The 14,357-nt window shown below is 38.6% G+C and overlaps 1 protein-coding gene across 7 annotated transcripts in view; it reads left to right on the forward strand.

The window, feature by feature from the left end:
- Nucleotides 1-14,357, forward strand: part of LDB2 (LIM domain binding 2) — a 406,968-nt gene that overhangs the window by 126,472 nt on the left and 266,139 nt on the right. For all 7 annotated transcript variants that reach the window (XM_043973550.1, XM_043973552.1, XM_043973551.1 and 4 more), the window contains exon 2: nucleotides 13,183-13,285. In XM_043973550.1, the coding sequence (XP_043829485.1) occupies nucleotides 13,183-13,285 (103 nt within the window). The remainder of the gene's footprint in view (nucleotides 1-13,182; nucleotides 13,286-14,357) is intronic.

Genomic DNA, 14,357 nt, shown 5'->3' on the forward strand with positions numbered 1-14,357 from the left:
TTTTTAACATTCACTTTCTTCTGGGATGTTCTGTAGCTGCAGGTCATGGAATACCATGATGTCTGAAGAAGTGACATTACATCTACCCAAAAAACTAATGGCAGGCATGACTAGCTTGTAGTGTATTACCAAGGCAGACTTGCACAGTAGAATCAGGCTAAAGTGTATTCATAAGAGAGATGTATGATAAGAAAAGGAAGTAGTCTTGTCATCTCATGAGAGCCAGGGGAAATTGATGGTCAGTCTGAGTACCCCACTGATATCTATACAATATCAAGAGATTTTTTTATAAAGGTGCACTCCACACTGGATGGATAATCCTATGAAGGTTTTATGGAAGGATATGAACAACAGCTGTAAAGGATGAGAAGGCATAGATGGTTTGCACTTGCACTATTATAATAGCCACATTGATGAGCTTGAAGATCCATTGAAATCCAAATCCAGTTCCAGGAACTTTACTTAGATCATAGATCTAGAACTGGAACGGGCCTCAGAAGTCATATAGTTCAAAAATTGATGTCCAAGGAAGCTAGATGATTTGCCTAGAGTACCACAGGTGTCGGTGTCAGAGGCATGATTTAAACTTTAGTCCTTTGACCCCTGAGTCAGAGTTTATTCTATTGTTGTTGCATCCTGTGCTACCTTGCATATAACAGCTGCTTAATAAATAATTAGCTTTATTATTTAATTCAGTCTCTTTCTCAGAATTCTGATCAGAACCATTTCAATAAATAGGCCAAAATAGCATGACTTCTTGTAAGGATAGGAAGGAATGAAAAGATGTCATATATTTAATATAGGATTAAATGCTGAAAATGAGAAAATATTAGGTACATTTAAGAAAATCATTTAGAAGGAAGTGAAATTGTAATGCATTTGTATTCCAATACTTTAGGCATACATAATTTTATTGGTTTGAGTATTCCCTCCTCCTACTTAGATTGCAGCCTACGTGGTTCCTTTGTGATCCTTTTTTTCTAGTTGCTACTGGAAAAAAGTCACTCTCCAGCCAGCTTGCTGGTGATAAGCCTCTCCAAACTTTAATTGTTAAATCTAAAAGTATTCAGGATAAAGGTATTAAGATAAGATGCCCACACACTTTATGAGAAATTGTACTAGCATAATGTATCCATGTCCTTTTACAGACTTTTACCATTGCATAAATTATATCATGTCTATCAACAACAAATATAGAATAGCTGAGATTTGGAGGGGTTTTGATTTTATATACATTTCCATAAGGATGAGTAGAAGAGGGTATTTTAGGAAATGTAGAGAGAGCAGGAAAGTGGGTTTCTTAAGTGGTTTACTCAATTATGCATTCATCCTATTAATTTCATACCAAAGTCAATTTAAGGATCCTGTCTTCTTTCAGGGGTATCTTCTGAGAAATAATTTTCATATAAGCCCAGCTAACTGACACATATAAATCAGGACCAAAATCAAGAATACAACTAGTAGATATGTAAAAGGCTAGTCAGGGTCATGAGTGGATGACCTGAGGATTCTCTTGGTCCATAAAAGACAAAACAAGTCACCTTTCCTCCTTCTGACCTTGCTTTCTGATTTTTCCATCTATTCTGTCCACTTTGACCTGTTTAAGTTTATCTTAATAAAAAACGTATTTTTCAAGAAATAGATGATTTATGTTACAGTTCACTCTTTGGAAGGGGGTGTATTTGTGCCATGTGACAAGGAGGTTGCCATGGTAATTTCTCATTATTGTTGAATAGAAAAATAATTACACTGGCAAAATCCCACATAACCTGTCAGTGCATAAGTTAAAGATGCCTAGGGGCAGCCTTGACTCCAGGATCCTTTTTGGAGGGGGAAACACATAGTGTCCTGATGAGGGAAGAAATTGGGAGGGGAGAAAAATGCTTTTGTGGATTTTTAATATAATTAAGATTCTCTTCTGCTATTTGACTGGCACCTTTCTTTTGAAAGGATTTTCAGTTGGGCTGTCAATGGGCCTAGGTTCACCTGTGAGGAGGAACAAAGATTTAATCATAGAACCAAATATAGGACTTTCATTGAATGCGTACATTCCAGTGGTCTTTTTGTCTAATGAAAATGTATGGGAATTGTTGCCTCCACCTCCCTTGCCTTTGTTCAGACCAATTTAATTTCATTTTTATTTACCTGGAGGTTCCTTTATGCAATTGTTCTTTTTCAACCCTTTCCCACTTGAGCTTTGGGGAAAAGAGTACAATTATTACTTATGAACATTCAGTGAATTCATTGAATGTTAATGAGCTAACTACATTTGTATTTTATACCACACACACACACACATTAGATGCTTAGCTTCATGAGGGCAGGAACCAAGCCTTATCTCTTATCTTAACATTGAACCTTCCCCATTACCTAGCTTCATGTTTTGAATATTTGTTCAATGAATAGATGGATGGATGGATTTAAATGTACATATATGTGTGTGCTTGTTATCTACAGAGCCACTATAAAAATTCAACAATGATTTTTTTTCTCTTTTTTTAAGGAAAAAATATATACATATATATATAACCAGAAATACTACATCTTATATCAATTCATTTGCTAATTTTTTTAAGTCCCAGGGTGTCATCATATTCTTTGAATAATCTTGCTGTACAATGAGGAGTCCTTTGCCTTTTTTCCCCCTTGGGTTACCTTGTATTCATCTTTAATCATAAAATTTACTAACTAAAGAGGAATATAATCCAGCCTTCTCATTTTGTGGAAGAGAACCTGAGAACCTTGTTGCTCAGAATGATAAAGTGACTTGCCCTAGGTCACATAGCTGCTGGCAACATTCAGAACTGGAACCTGTGTCCTCCGACTCTGTGATTCATGCTCTTCCCATTGTACATTATGATATCTCTCCCAGAAACCACAAATTGCAGTTATTTTGGTTACAGTAGTTGTGGTACTAAATCCTAAGATCATAGTTGGAAAGAATCTTAGGTTCAGATATTCCAACTCCTTTCATTAGAGAGAAGAGAGAGATGAACCCAAGGGAGGTTAAGTGAATTGTCTAAGGTCCTATAGGCACTAAGTAGCATGGCAGGGATTAAAAGTCAAGTCAGGAAGGAGGAATTCATTTTCTCTCTCTCTCTCTCTCTCTCTCTCTCTCTCTCTCTCTCACACACACACACACACACATACACACACACACACACACACACACACACACTGCTGTATTCCTTCTCATCTATGTATCTATCTGTCTGTCTGTTTGTCTGTCTGTCTATCTATCTATCTATCTATAGTCATGTATAAAATGAGGGAATTGGACTAAATTATCTCTTAGGACCCTTCTAGATGTAACACAGATTCTGTAGATATATGATTTCTCAACTTCAAATGGCCAAAATCGAACTCCCTTAATTCTGTTGATGCCATTACTTACTTTCAGGCATCCAGACTCAAAAACTTGGAACTATCTTTAATTTTTTTCCTCTTTCCCTCACCCTCTAACATCCAATTTCCTGTCCAATCCTTTTGGTTCTACCCCTACAATATTTATTGCACCTCTAATTTCCCCTCTCACTACAAGTGCTCTAATTCAAATCTTCAATTTCTTCTCACTTAGGCAATTGTGATAGCCTTCTAAGCAATCTCTCTGCCTCCTGTCTATCCCTTCTCCAATCTACCTCTCACTCTGCTGCCTGAGAAAATCTGATATATTTATAGATGTATGTATATACATACATACATGTATATTTATTACCTGAACACATACACCTCAATGAGAAACCACTAAGATTTTGGAATAGAAGAGGAATTATTGTGAGCATATATTAAAGATTTTGTGTATGAACACACATGTGCATGTACATATGTATACACATATATAAAAACACACATATATGTATATGTACTTCTTAACCTAGCATTCAAGACCATCTCCAGTCTGACTCTGCTCTGTCTTTTCAGCTGTTCATTGTGCTGTTCCCCATTACATATTCTACATTCCATCCAAACTTGACCACTATCTATTCCTCTATCTTATCCTGATTTCCCTCCATATGCTTTTAATCATGTCATTTCCTATGCTTAAAATGTATTCTCCCCATTCCCATCTACAGTGTCTCCTTTCCTTTAAGATGTAGTCCAGGTGCCACTTCTTTCATGAATTTTTTTCTTGATGTGCCCCAATCAAAGTCCTCTTACTATCCAAAAATGTCAGATTACTTTGTCAGGACCTCTCTTTTCTTCTTCTTTATACTTCCCCTTATATAATTTCTACTCTCCTGTGCATCATAATTATTTGTCTACATCTCTTTCAATCCCTAGCACATTAGATTGTAAGTTCCTTTAAGATCAGTTTTCATCATATCTATTTTCATATTCCCAACAACTAGCATAGTGCCTTATACACACACAGTAGTCAATTAATAAGTGCTGGCTTAAGTTTTTGCTAAACACACATACTTCCTGGAGTGAAATGAAGTATCTAGGGAAAAAGTCACAACATCTCCTCTAGAAAGGTACTGTAAAATATTCTTATACCAATGCTTAAAAATGTCAACACCACTGCTTTGTTTAGAATACGACTCTGTGGATAGATTTCAGGGGATACATGAACTTGGACAGGAGAAAAATTGCATCTTTATTTTAACATAATTGGGGGCTTTTGTAATCCTGTATATTTTATTTTATACATTTACAACTAGTGTTCTGATATGGGATCCATAGACTTCATCAAATTACCAAAGGAGTGGGGGTCAGTCAGTCTCTCTCTCTCTCTCTCTCTCTCTCTCTCTCTCTCTCTCTCTCTCTCTCTCTCTCTCTCTCTCACACACACACACACACAAACACACACACACACACACGTTTCAGAACCTCTGTATCAGAAGAATGAGAAGAGTATTTTCCCCCTACCCCACATAACTAAATGGAATGGTAACATTCCATATCAATAGGCAAATCACATCAAGAAAACATTTTAAAGTATTTCCTATCAAACTCTTGTCTGCATTTTTGGCAAGCCATTGATACATCCTTGGTCAGGGAAAAGAAGAATACAGTTTAAAGCAGGTGTAGTGGTGATCTCTCCTACCTTGAGACTTTTTAAAACTTTTATCCCTTTCTAACCTTTAAATTCCTTATTAGGAGATATGATAACTTGACTATTTTTGTGGCTACGTTATCTGCCAACTACAACGGCACATGCTTGGGTCCACAACTATGACCATTCTTTACTGTCAAGGTGCTTCTGGGAAATATTTTAGCTCTTTCAAGATATGAGCAAGATTGTGTAGCTCTAAAGGAAAGATGTCCAAATGCTCAAATTGTAATGTGATGTCTGTACTAATCCCAAGTATTATACCTTCATCTGTAATTTGCATGGATTCACAGCATGGAGGGAAATGCAGGCAGCAGTCTGGACTGAGCTCTCTGTTGACTCTGTAGATAGGTGGCACAGTACATAAAGTGCTAGGCTTGGAGTCAGGAAGACCTGAGTTTAAATCCTCTCAGACAAGATTACTAGCTGTCTGATCTGGGCAAGTCATTTAACCTCTTTCAGTCTAGGTAGCTTTTCAGCAGAGAATGCCCAACCTTTCTTCTCAGTGAGTTGTTTTTGCTTGCCTCCACTATCTCTCCCTGTTGATTCTATCAAACTAGACCATATCACTTGCCTTAGTAATGGCAGGAGTAATTAAGAATTTCATGATCCTTTCATTTCTCGAATCAATTGTCAGTTAAGTTTAGCAAAATGAGAAAAGGAATCCAGTCTTGAATAGTGTGAGCTTGGACAGACTTTGGGAGATGCACTGACGTGCTATGGTTCATGGAGTCACGTAGAGTCAGATATGACTGAGTGACTGAACAACAACAACTTTAATGGTATTGCTCTGCAGTATCTCCAGAATATTCTGTTTTCATTTTGATTTCTCTGGCCCCTGACTCTTGCCTGTAATTTGTCTAAGAGGAGTAGTTATGCTCTTTGTGTAGGCACTGCCATCTCCTGTTCTCAAGGCAGATGGGTTTGAAGATGGAGAAAGCTGAGTATTTGATCATCCTCAGCTCCCATGTATCTAGACACTCAAGCACCGAGCTTCTACTACACTAGGCTGTTTGATTTCCTGCCAAAAGACTGTTTACTTGGTCCATTTGAGGCTTTTTTATCTCACTTCAGCTCTCTAGCATCTTTATTATGCAGATTAGAGACACACAAAACAACTTCACTGATCCCAGGAACAATAATAAATATACAAGTAGAAACAAGGGATGTTCAAAGAGCAGGTTTATTGTTAAGAAGAACCACATGGTGGGGGTAAGGTATTGAAAAGACTAGAAAGGAGATAGTTGAGTCCAATTGGAATTGATTCTTTCTCATTTGTACGTAACTGTAGGTAACTGATTTTATGATAGAAAAATACTGTACTTTGAAAGAATGATTTCCCCATCACACATGCAGCTAAACCACAGAGAGATAGTGTGGTCTAATTAAAGAACCTACATTCTGGAGAGCTGAGGTTCAAATCCTGCTCCCTGACACTTACTAGCTATTACCTTGAACAAATTATATAACTTCTCTGAATATCAGTTTCCCAACCTAAAAATAAGGGTAACAGTTCCTACTTGATAATTATGAGAATTCAGTGTGGCAATTTACTTTATTTTATCAGCAGAACAAATTAATGAATGAGGCATTTATTAAGTGTTTACTATATGCAAAGCACTATATTAATCTTTGGGTATACAAATATAAAAGCAAATCCCTGCTTTCAAAGGATTCACTCTCTAATGGGGATGGGTTAAAAGAGAATAGAAATAGTGTTGACACAGACCCTGCTCTCAGTGATATCATCTGGTAGAAACTCCTCATTTTATAGTTAACCACCAGGTGGCATTTCTAGCCACTAACCTCATCCCATTCAACAGGGAGGACCAGATGTTGGCATGGTAGTTAGAGACTGGACTCAGGAAGACCTGAGTTCAAATTCCACCCCATACACATACTAACCATATAACTCCTGCTCAGATTGTAACTTCTCTGTAGTGGAAAAAGCAAGAGTTGTAGTGAGGAGTAAGTGATCTAATATAAGTACACAAGTGCTTTCTAACCCTTAAGAAAATATAAAAAGATTAGCTTTTATATATAAGATTAAAAATGTTAAACCTATTGAGCATGACATTCAATGCCTTTTAAAAACTGCCTTTCCAGCCTTAATTCTTAGTCCTCCTCCTCCTCACTGACTTTATTTTTTCTTCTACCTTGGAATACTCACACATTACATGCCATTTTACATGCCTAGAATGCACTCTTTCCTCATCTCCACTTCTCAGAATCCTTTTCTAACTTCAGGATTCAACTAAGTTATCACCACCTCAATGAAGCTTTCTTCAAATCTCCACTATCCATCGTTATTGCTCTCTCCCTTCTCAATTTTCTTCGTACTATATTCATTTGTGCACTTGTTGCATCCCCCTCAGTGATTAGATAAGCTCTTTTAGAACACTAGGGACTGAACTATTCTGTTTTGGGGCTTTTGTCTCCCTTCCCCCCAATGCCTTCTACACAGTACCTTACTCATAGTGGAGACCCTTAGTGTTTGCTGAATTGTTTGTTTGTTTGTTTTGGTTTTTGAGTTTTTTCGGGGGGTTTTTTGGTGGGGCAATGGTGCTTAAGTGACTTGCCCAGGGTCACACAGCTAGTAAGTGTCGAGTGTCCAAGGTCGGATTTTAACTCAGGTACTCCTGAATCCAGGGCCGGTGCTTTATCCACTGTTCCACCTAGCTGCCCCCTGCTGAATTGTTTTTAATTGGGAAATCCTATAGTCACCATCACAATAAATAATTGGGCATTCAATCCAACAATGATAACAGTACCCAAGAATAGGTCAAAAGATGGAATAATATCAACAAACGAATTTTTGTTTTTCTGGACTTCCTGAGCGAACCATGGTTTCCTTGATTTTGTTGATGTTCTTCCCACTGGTACTAGAGAAAAAGAATTTGTGAATTATGGTATTTCCCCTTGATGTGTGTTTAATTGGAAAGGACTGAAGCCAATTTTTGCAAACCCTTCCCTCTTCTGAACTTTTCTTTTAGAATCTAGGGTACATCCTCCTCTCTGTCCCTCAAGTCTGCAACCTCACCACTCTTGCTTACTTGCATAGCCAATACATTGACCAATACTGTTGTTTCTGCCCCCACAATGGCTACTGTTCTCTCTACTCAAACAGCCACCACCCAAGTACAGGCTTTCATCATCCCTTTCCTGGATTATGATAATATCCTTCTATTTTGTCTCTTTGCCTCATATCTCTCCCTACTCCAATGCATCTTTCACTCATTTGCCAAAGTACTTTTCCTAAAAGGTAGGTACAATTATATAATCTCCCTACTCAATAAATTCTAGTGGCTTCCTATTACCTCTAGGATCAAATAGGAAGTCATCCGTTTCCCATTTAATGGTATTCACAACCTGGCCCCTTCCTACCTTTCTAGTGTCCTTTCCATGAAATCTACATTCTAACCACACTGACCTAATTGCAATTCCTCACCAACATTATTATTCTAATAATACTAGCTCATATGTCTATAATACTTAATAGTTTGTAAAGCACTTTTTTCATGTCACTTCTCTGTGGTACAGTGTTATTCTGTAAAATTCCCACTTTACAGAACCTAGAACAGAAGCTTTGACTTGTCTAATATCACACAACTGGTAACACAAGTCTTCTAAGTATAAATCCCATCCTTTTTTCACCAAGGAAGAAAGCATTTATTAAGTATGTACTATGTTCTAGGCATTGTGTTAGATACTGTGTAAACAAAGACAAGAACAGTCCTTGCCCACAAGGAGTTTATATTCTATTGGGTGAGGCAAATGTGTTTATATAGTTTATGTGCAAATTACATAAAATAGATTGAAAGTGAAGAATTTTAGCAGAGGAGGTTCTAGCAGTTAGGGGGATCAGGACAAATCTCTTGTAGGAGGTAGCTCTTGAGATGAGTATTGATAGGAGTCAAAGATTCAGAGAAGTGATGGTGAGGAAGATGAGTGTTCTAGCAACGGGGAACAGCCTGGGACAATGCACAGAGGCAGAGATAGACTATCTCTGGGAAGTACAAGATAACATAATTAGGCTGGAACACAGAATGTGGATAAGAGAGCAGTATATAATAAAGGCTGGAGCCAGACTGAAAGGATTTCAATTCCAAACAGAACCATTTCTATTTCACGTTAGAGGCAATAAGGAGCCACTGAAGCTTCATGAGCAGAGGTCTAACATGGGAAACCCTGTGATTTGAGAAAATCATTTGGTGTTTGTGAAGAGGATGAATTGGAGGGGCAGAAACTGCAAGCAGAGAGATCAATTAAAAAGGCTATTGCAAGGGGCAGATAGTTGGTGCAGTGGATAGAGCACCGGACCTGGAGTCAGGAGGACCTGAGTTGAAATCTGGCCTCAGACACTTAACACTTACTAGCTGCGTGACCCTGGGCAAGTCACTTAACCCCCATTGTCCCGCCCCCCAAAAGTAAAAGGCTATTGCAGTAATCTATACAGGAGGTTAAGAGGGTTTGAAATAGGGCAGACTTGTGGAGTGGAGAAAAGGGAGGGACTTATGTGAGAGGCATGGTAATGGTAGAATCAAAAAGACTTGGTGACTGATTGGATATGAGTTGAATGGGAATGAAGAGTTGAGGATGAATGCTAAGTTGAGGGCCTGACAAATATATATCTGCCATCAACCTTTCAGTAACCTGGGCCCTCAACTTAGCATTCATCCTCAACTCTTCATTCCTATTCAACTCTCATGTTCAATCAGTCACCAACTCTTTTTTGATTCTACCTTTATAATGTCTCACATAGGTCCTCTTTTCTCCACTCCATATATATGCAAGTTAAAAGAAGGGTAAAAGGAGGGAGAGGATTATGGGCAAGACAATGAATTCTGATTGGAACATGTTGACTTTGAGATCTTGATGGTGCATACAGGTAGAGATAACCAACTATTAGTTAGGCTGTGGAACTAGAGCTCAGGAGAAAGAAAAGGGCTTTCTATGTTAATATGAGATCACAAGACTACAGTACAAAACCCCAAGCAATCTTGGGGAAAGATAATTTTGAACTGGGTAGCAGCTGCCTAGATGGGCCAGCTTCATGTAGGAGTTGGCTTATTTAGGCTGTTCCTGTCTTGTATTGTTTTCTATTTTTCTTCACTTAGAGATTCTGGGAAAAGTGAAGGGTAAGGAAGGAGGGAGATAGGGAGGGACAGACAGACAGAGAGATAGAGACATAAAGACAGAGGCAAGGAGGAAGGAGGGAGGGAGGGAAGGAAGGAACAAAGGAAGGAAGGGAGGGAAGAAAAGAGAAAGGGAAGGAAGAGAGAAAGAAAAAGAAAGAGTAGAAGGGAAGGGGAAAAGGGTAAGAAAATCATAAGATCTAGGATTTTTCTTTGGGGACCATAGAAAGACCTATGAGTAGAGTAGCTGTTTGTGTGGATGGGTTGCTTATTGTTTGTAAGTCTGGGACAGATTTCAGTCTGATATAAAGTTATACAGGAAAGAAAGGGTAGTTTGTATACAGATTCACTCATCTTTCCTGGGTGGTTTTGTTTTTAACAAATTTCTTTAGGAATATAACTCCACTAATTGGGAATGTGCCAAAGAAAGAAGTTTCCATTTGTCCAAGTTTGTTCTGTTTTTTGAAGGAGAAGATGACTACATAAATCTTTGGTGGCCCTTTTTTATTGTTCTTTCCTGGGCTCAAGACTCATTCCTGAGGTTTGCCAGGGATAGCAGTTTTATGCTGCCATAAGAACAACAAGTTAATAGGGAAAAGGGAGACCTATGGTTCTCACAAGTGGTCCTGAGAAATGGAGGCTATTATCCAGGGCGGGGAGCTCTCCCTTGGATAAGTCTTCTTTAAAACACAAATCCCTGAAGTACTGGAATCTGTGGACAATCTTACTCTCAACATCTGGCCCCAAAGCAAGCCTTCTCAGGGAAAGAGTCCAACATGGTACTCAAGAATTTGAGGAAATAAGAATCTGTTGTTTGGATGGAGGAGTGGCACTGAATTGTTCCTTAAGCAGTGAGAATTATTCACAACATTCCTGGCTCACTCTTATAGGATATCACATGTCCCAATGAAGACATGCAATAGCTCATAGGCATCATGCAGCTAGATAGGACCCGACATGTTTTCTGGATGATTAACTGAGACATGTTGTAGTAGTAGTAGTAGTAGTAGTAGTAGTAGTAGTAGTAGTAGTAGTAGTAGTAGTAGTAGTAGTAGTAGTAGTAGTAGTAGTAAGAGTAACATTTATATCCTGCCTGCTATGTGCCAGGAATTGTGCTAAGCATTTTACAAATATTATCTTGTTTGATCTTCACAACAACCCTGAAAAGTAGGCACTATTATTACCTCCATTTTTACACCTGAGTAAACTGAGACAAACAGAGGTTGTAACTTATCCAGGGTTACATAGCAAGTAAATATCTTGAGGTGGGATTTGAACTCAGTTCTTCCTAACTCCAGACCCAAAGCTCTATCCACTATGCCACCTAACTGCTTCTAACAGAGCTGCTTTGTGGTTATACAGTTGTTTTTCAGTCATATCTGACTCTTTGTGACCCCGTTTGGGGTTTTCTTGACGAAGAAATTGGAGTGGTCTGCCATTTCCTTCTCCAGCTTATTTTACAGATAAGGAAACTGAGGCAGACAGGGTTAAGTTATTTGCCTAGGGTCACACAGCTAGTAAATTTCTGAGGTCAGGTTTAAATTCTAGAAGATGAGTCTTCCTAACTCCAGGCCCAGTTCTCTGTTCTCTGCACCCCTAGCTGCCCCAGTCCAGTTACTACCTCTCCCCAAACAAATCTCCTGTCTCTGAATGTCCAATATTCCATTGAATTATTCTGTTTTCAATAAACACATCCCAATAACTAACCAGTGTAATTTTCTGTCAAGTCTACTCTGCTCCACAGTCATGAAAAATGATAGGGGGGTCACAGGCATATACAGCCATGTTTGTTATTACATGGAACCAGTGTCTTCCCTAGGCACATTTGATATTCACGCACACAGGCATCTATCTGCTGAGTACTTTCTCTGTCAGGGCCCCAGGTTAGGCTATGTATGGGTAGAATGTATGGAAGAAGACAGGCCCTGATGCTATGGAGCTGATAGGAGAAAGAAAACATATATGTGAGTGACTATAACATCAAGTACAACATTAAAGATCAATAAGAAGGGGGGCTGCTAGGTGGCACAGTGGATAAAGCACCAGCCCTGGATTCAGGAGGACCTGAGTTCAAATTTGACCTCAGACACTAGACACTTACTAGCTCTGTGACCCTGGGCAAGTAACTTAATCCCCACTGCCCTGGAAAAAAAAAAGATCAATAAGAAAGGGAAAGGAAGGGAATTAGCATGTGTGCCTACCATGTGCCAGGCATAGTACTAAGTACTTAAAAAGAGTATCTCATTTGATCCTCACAATAACCCTGGGAGGTGGGTGCAATGATTATCCCCATTCTACAGTTGAAGAAACTGAGGAAGACAGATTTAGTGAGTTGCCCAGAGTCACCCAGCTAGTCATTGTTTGTGGCCAGATTTGAGCTCAGGCCTGGCCTTCATACCACCTAGCTGTCTCAAGGGCAAGGAGATATAGAGTGGTTGTATTCAAAAGGACCCAAAATTATTCAGTTATGAGAACAGCTGCTCGCAGATTGAAAGATCCATGGAGGTTTCAATGAAAGAATAAAGACATAGATACCTGCCTATCTGTTATTAAATAACTTAGTAAAACACTAGCCAGGGGACCATTTTGTAGTTTTCCCCTCATCAAAATGGATTCTCAAAACAGCAGAGAGAGAAAAATACATTAAATAGTTTTCTGGATTAAATAGAAATGATTTGTGTTAAAAGTCAGTTAACAATTTACTTTGTGTCTGTAATAACCATGTTAGATGCCCATAAATGCAGTTTCAATAATTTCCTTTCAATTTGTATTAACTAGCTTATAAAAGAAGAAATTAATCCAGATTTGAGACAATTCATTTAAAAACTGACCAAATGCACAACCTTACTTTCAAAACTACCCACACATCTTGGCTATTTAATAAGTAAACAGAGACTGGGTTTTCTGTCTTCTTTTTGAGAAGTTTCTTTCGTTCTTTTTTCTTTTTTCTTTTTTTGGTTCTACCCTGCTAATCCATGATTACTCTCTTTCTAGGACAGTGACAACCTCTGGTGGGATGCCTTTGCAACAGAGTTTTTTGAAGACGATGCCACATTAACCCTTTCATTTTGCTTGGAAGACGGACCAAAGCGATACAGTAAGAAAGAAGTTCCTATTTTCTAATATTGTCCCTCTTGCTTTGCTCTCTCCTGTAAGAAAAACCACAGGGGTTTCGAAAGAGTCAAACAGGGCTGAGAGCCTGACAATAATGCCTCCACTTCTGACAATGTGCTCAATTCCTATCAAGACCTTGAAAGAGAAAACAGTGCTCCAAGCCTGCCGTGAGAAATCTCTTTAGAGGTGTAAGATTTGGGGGCGCTTCCATATTTGAAGAGCCAGTAAAAATAAAGACATGAATAATGCCATAAGTTAAACTTACATTGGTATTGTTTCTATCCATCCCTTCTCAGTGACCCTGTCTATTCTCCTTGACAACTCATACTTTGCGCCCAATGAGCTGAATCAGAAAGAACTCCGGGTTTTTTTGTCTCGAAAGTGACTGATTGACTCTGTATCACTCACATGTTTCTAATTCCATTTTATCAATTATCTTAGGTATTTATTTGACAAGTGTTATCTTTTTTTCTGGGGGAGGAAAAAAAACAAAGCTACTTTGAACATGCATTTTTGGATTAGTGTTGACAGAATTATAGCTTCTTGCTTTTCAAGCAAGTGATAACTCAGTAAAGATCCCCAAATTACAGCCTGGAGCCCCGTAGGTAACAGCTGATCTGTCCTGATTAGGTTGAGTCAACTTGTCAGACATCAGATTTGCTAGTTGTGTTATCAGTCCTGAAGGCAAAGATACATCAGCACCAAAGCAATTAATGTCCGGTTAGATCAGAGGGAGTTGTGTTTCCAGAAAACAGTACTACATATGAAAGAATTTGTCAAAGGGTAAAACACCCAGTCTGTCACCAATGCAGTGATAATGTCTGAGCTCTCTCTGCTGTGAATGGGGCAGGATCAGCCTAGTATAATTTGGTAATTCACAGTAATGCTGCTGATAAACATGATGGAAAGATCAAATTACAGTCAAGTGCATTGTAAAGCCACTAGTGAATGAGGGCTCTTTTTTGGTGACCTTTATACAATCTAATGTTACAGCACATTAATCTTGGTGGCTATCAGAACCATCGAGATACATCTCATATCATGTATGGTAAATT

The sequence above is a fragment of the Dromiciops gliroides genome, chromosome 6 (genome assembly GCF_019393635.1).
Source record: "Dromiciops gliroides isolate mDroGli1 chromosome 6, mDroGli1.pri, whole genome shotgun sequence".
NCBI lineage: Eukaryota > Metazoa > Chordata > Mammalia > Microbiotheria > Microbiotheriidae > Dromiciops > Dromiciops gliroides.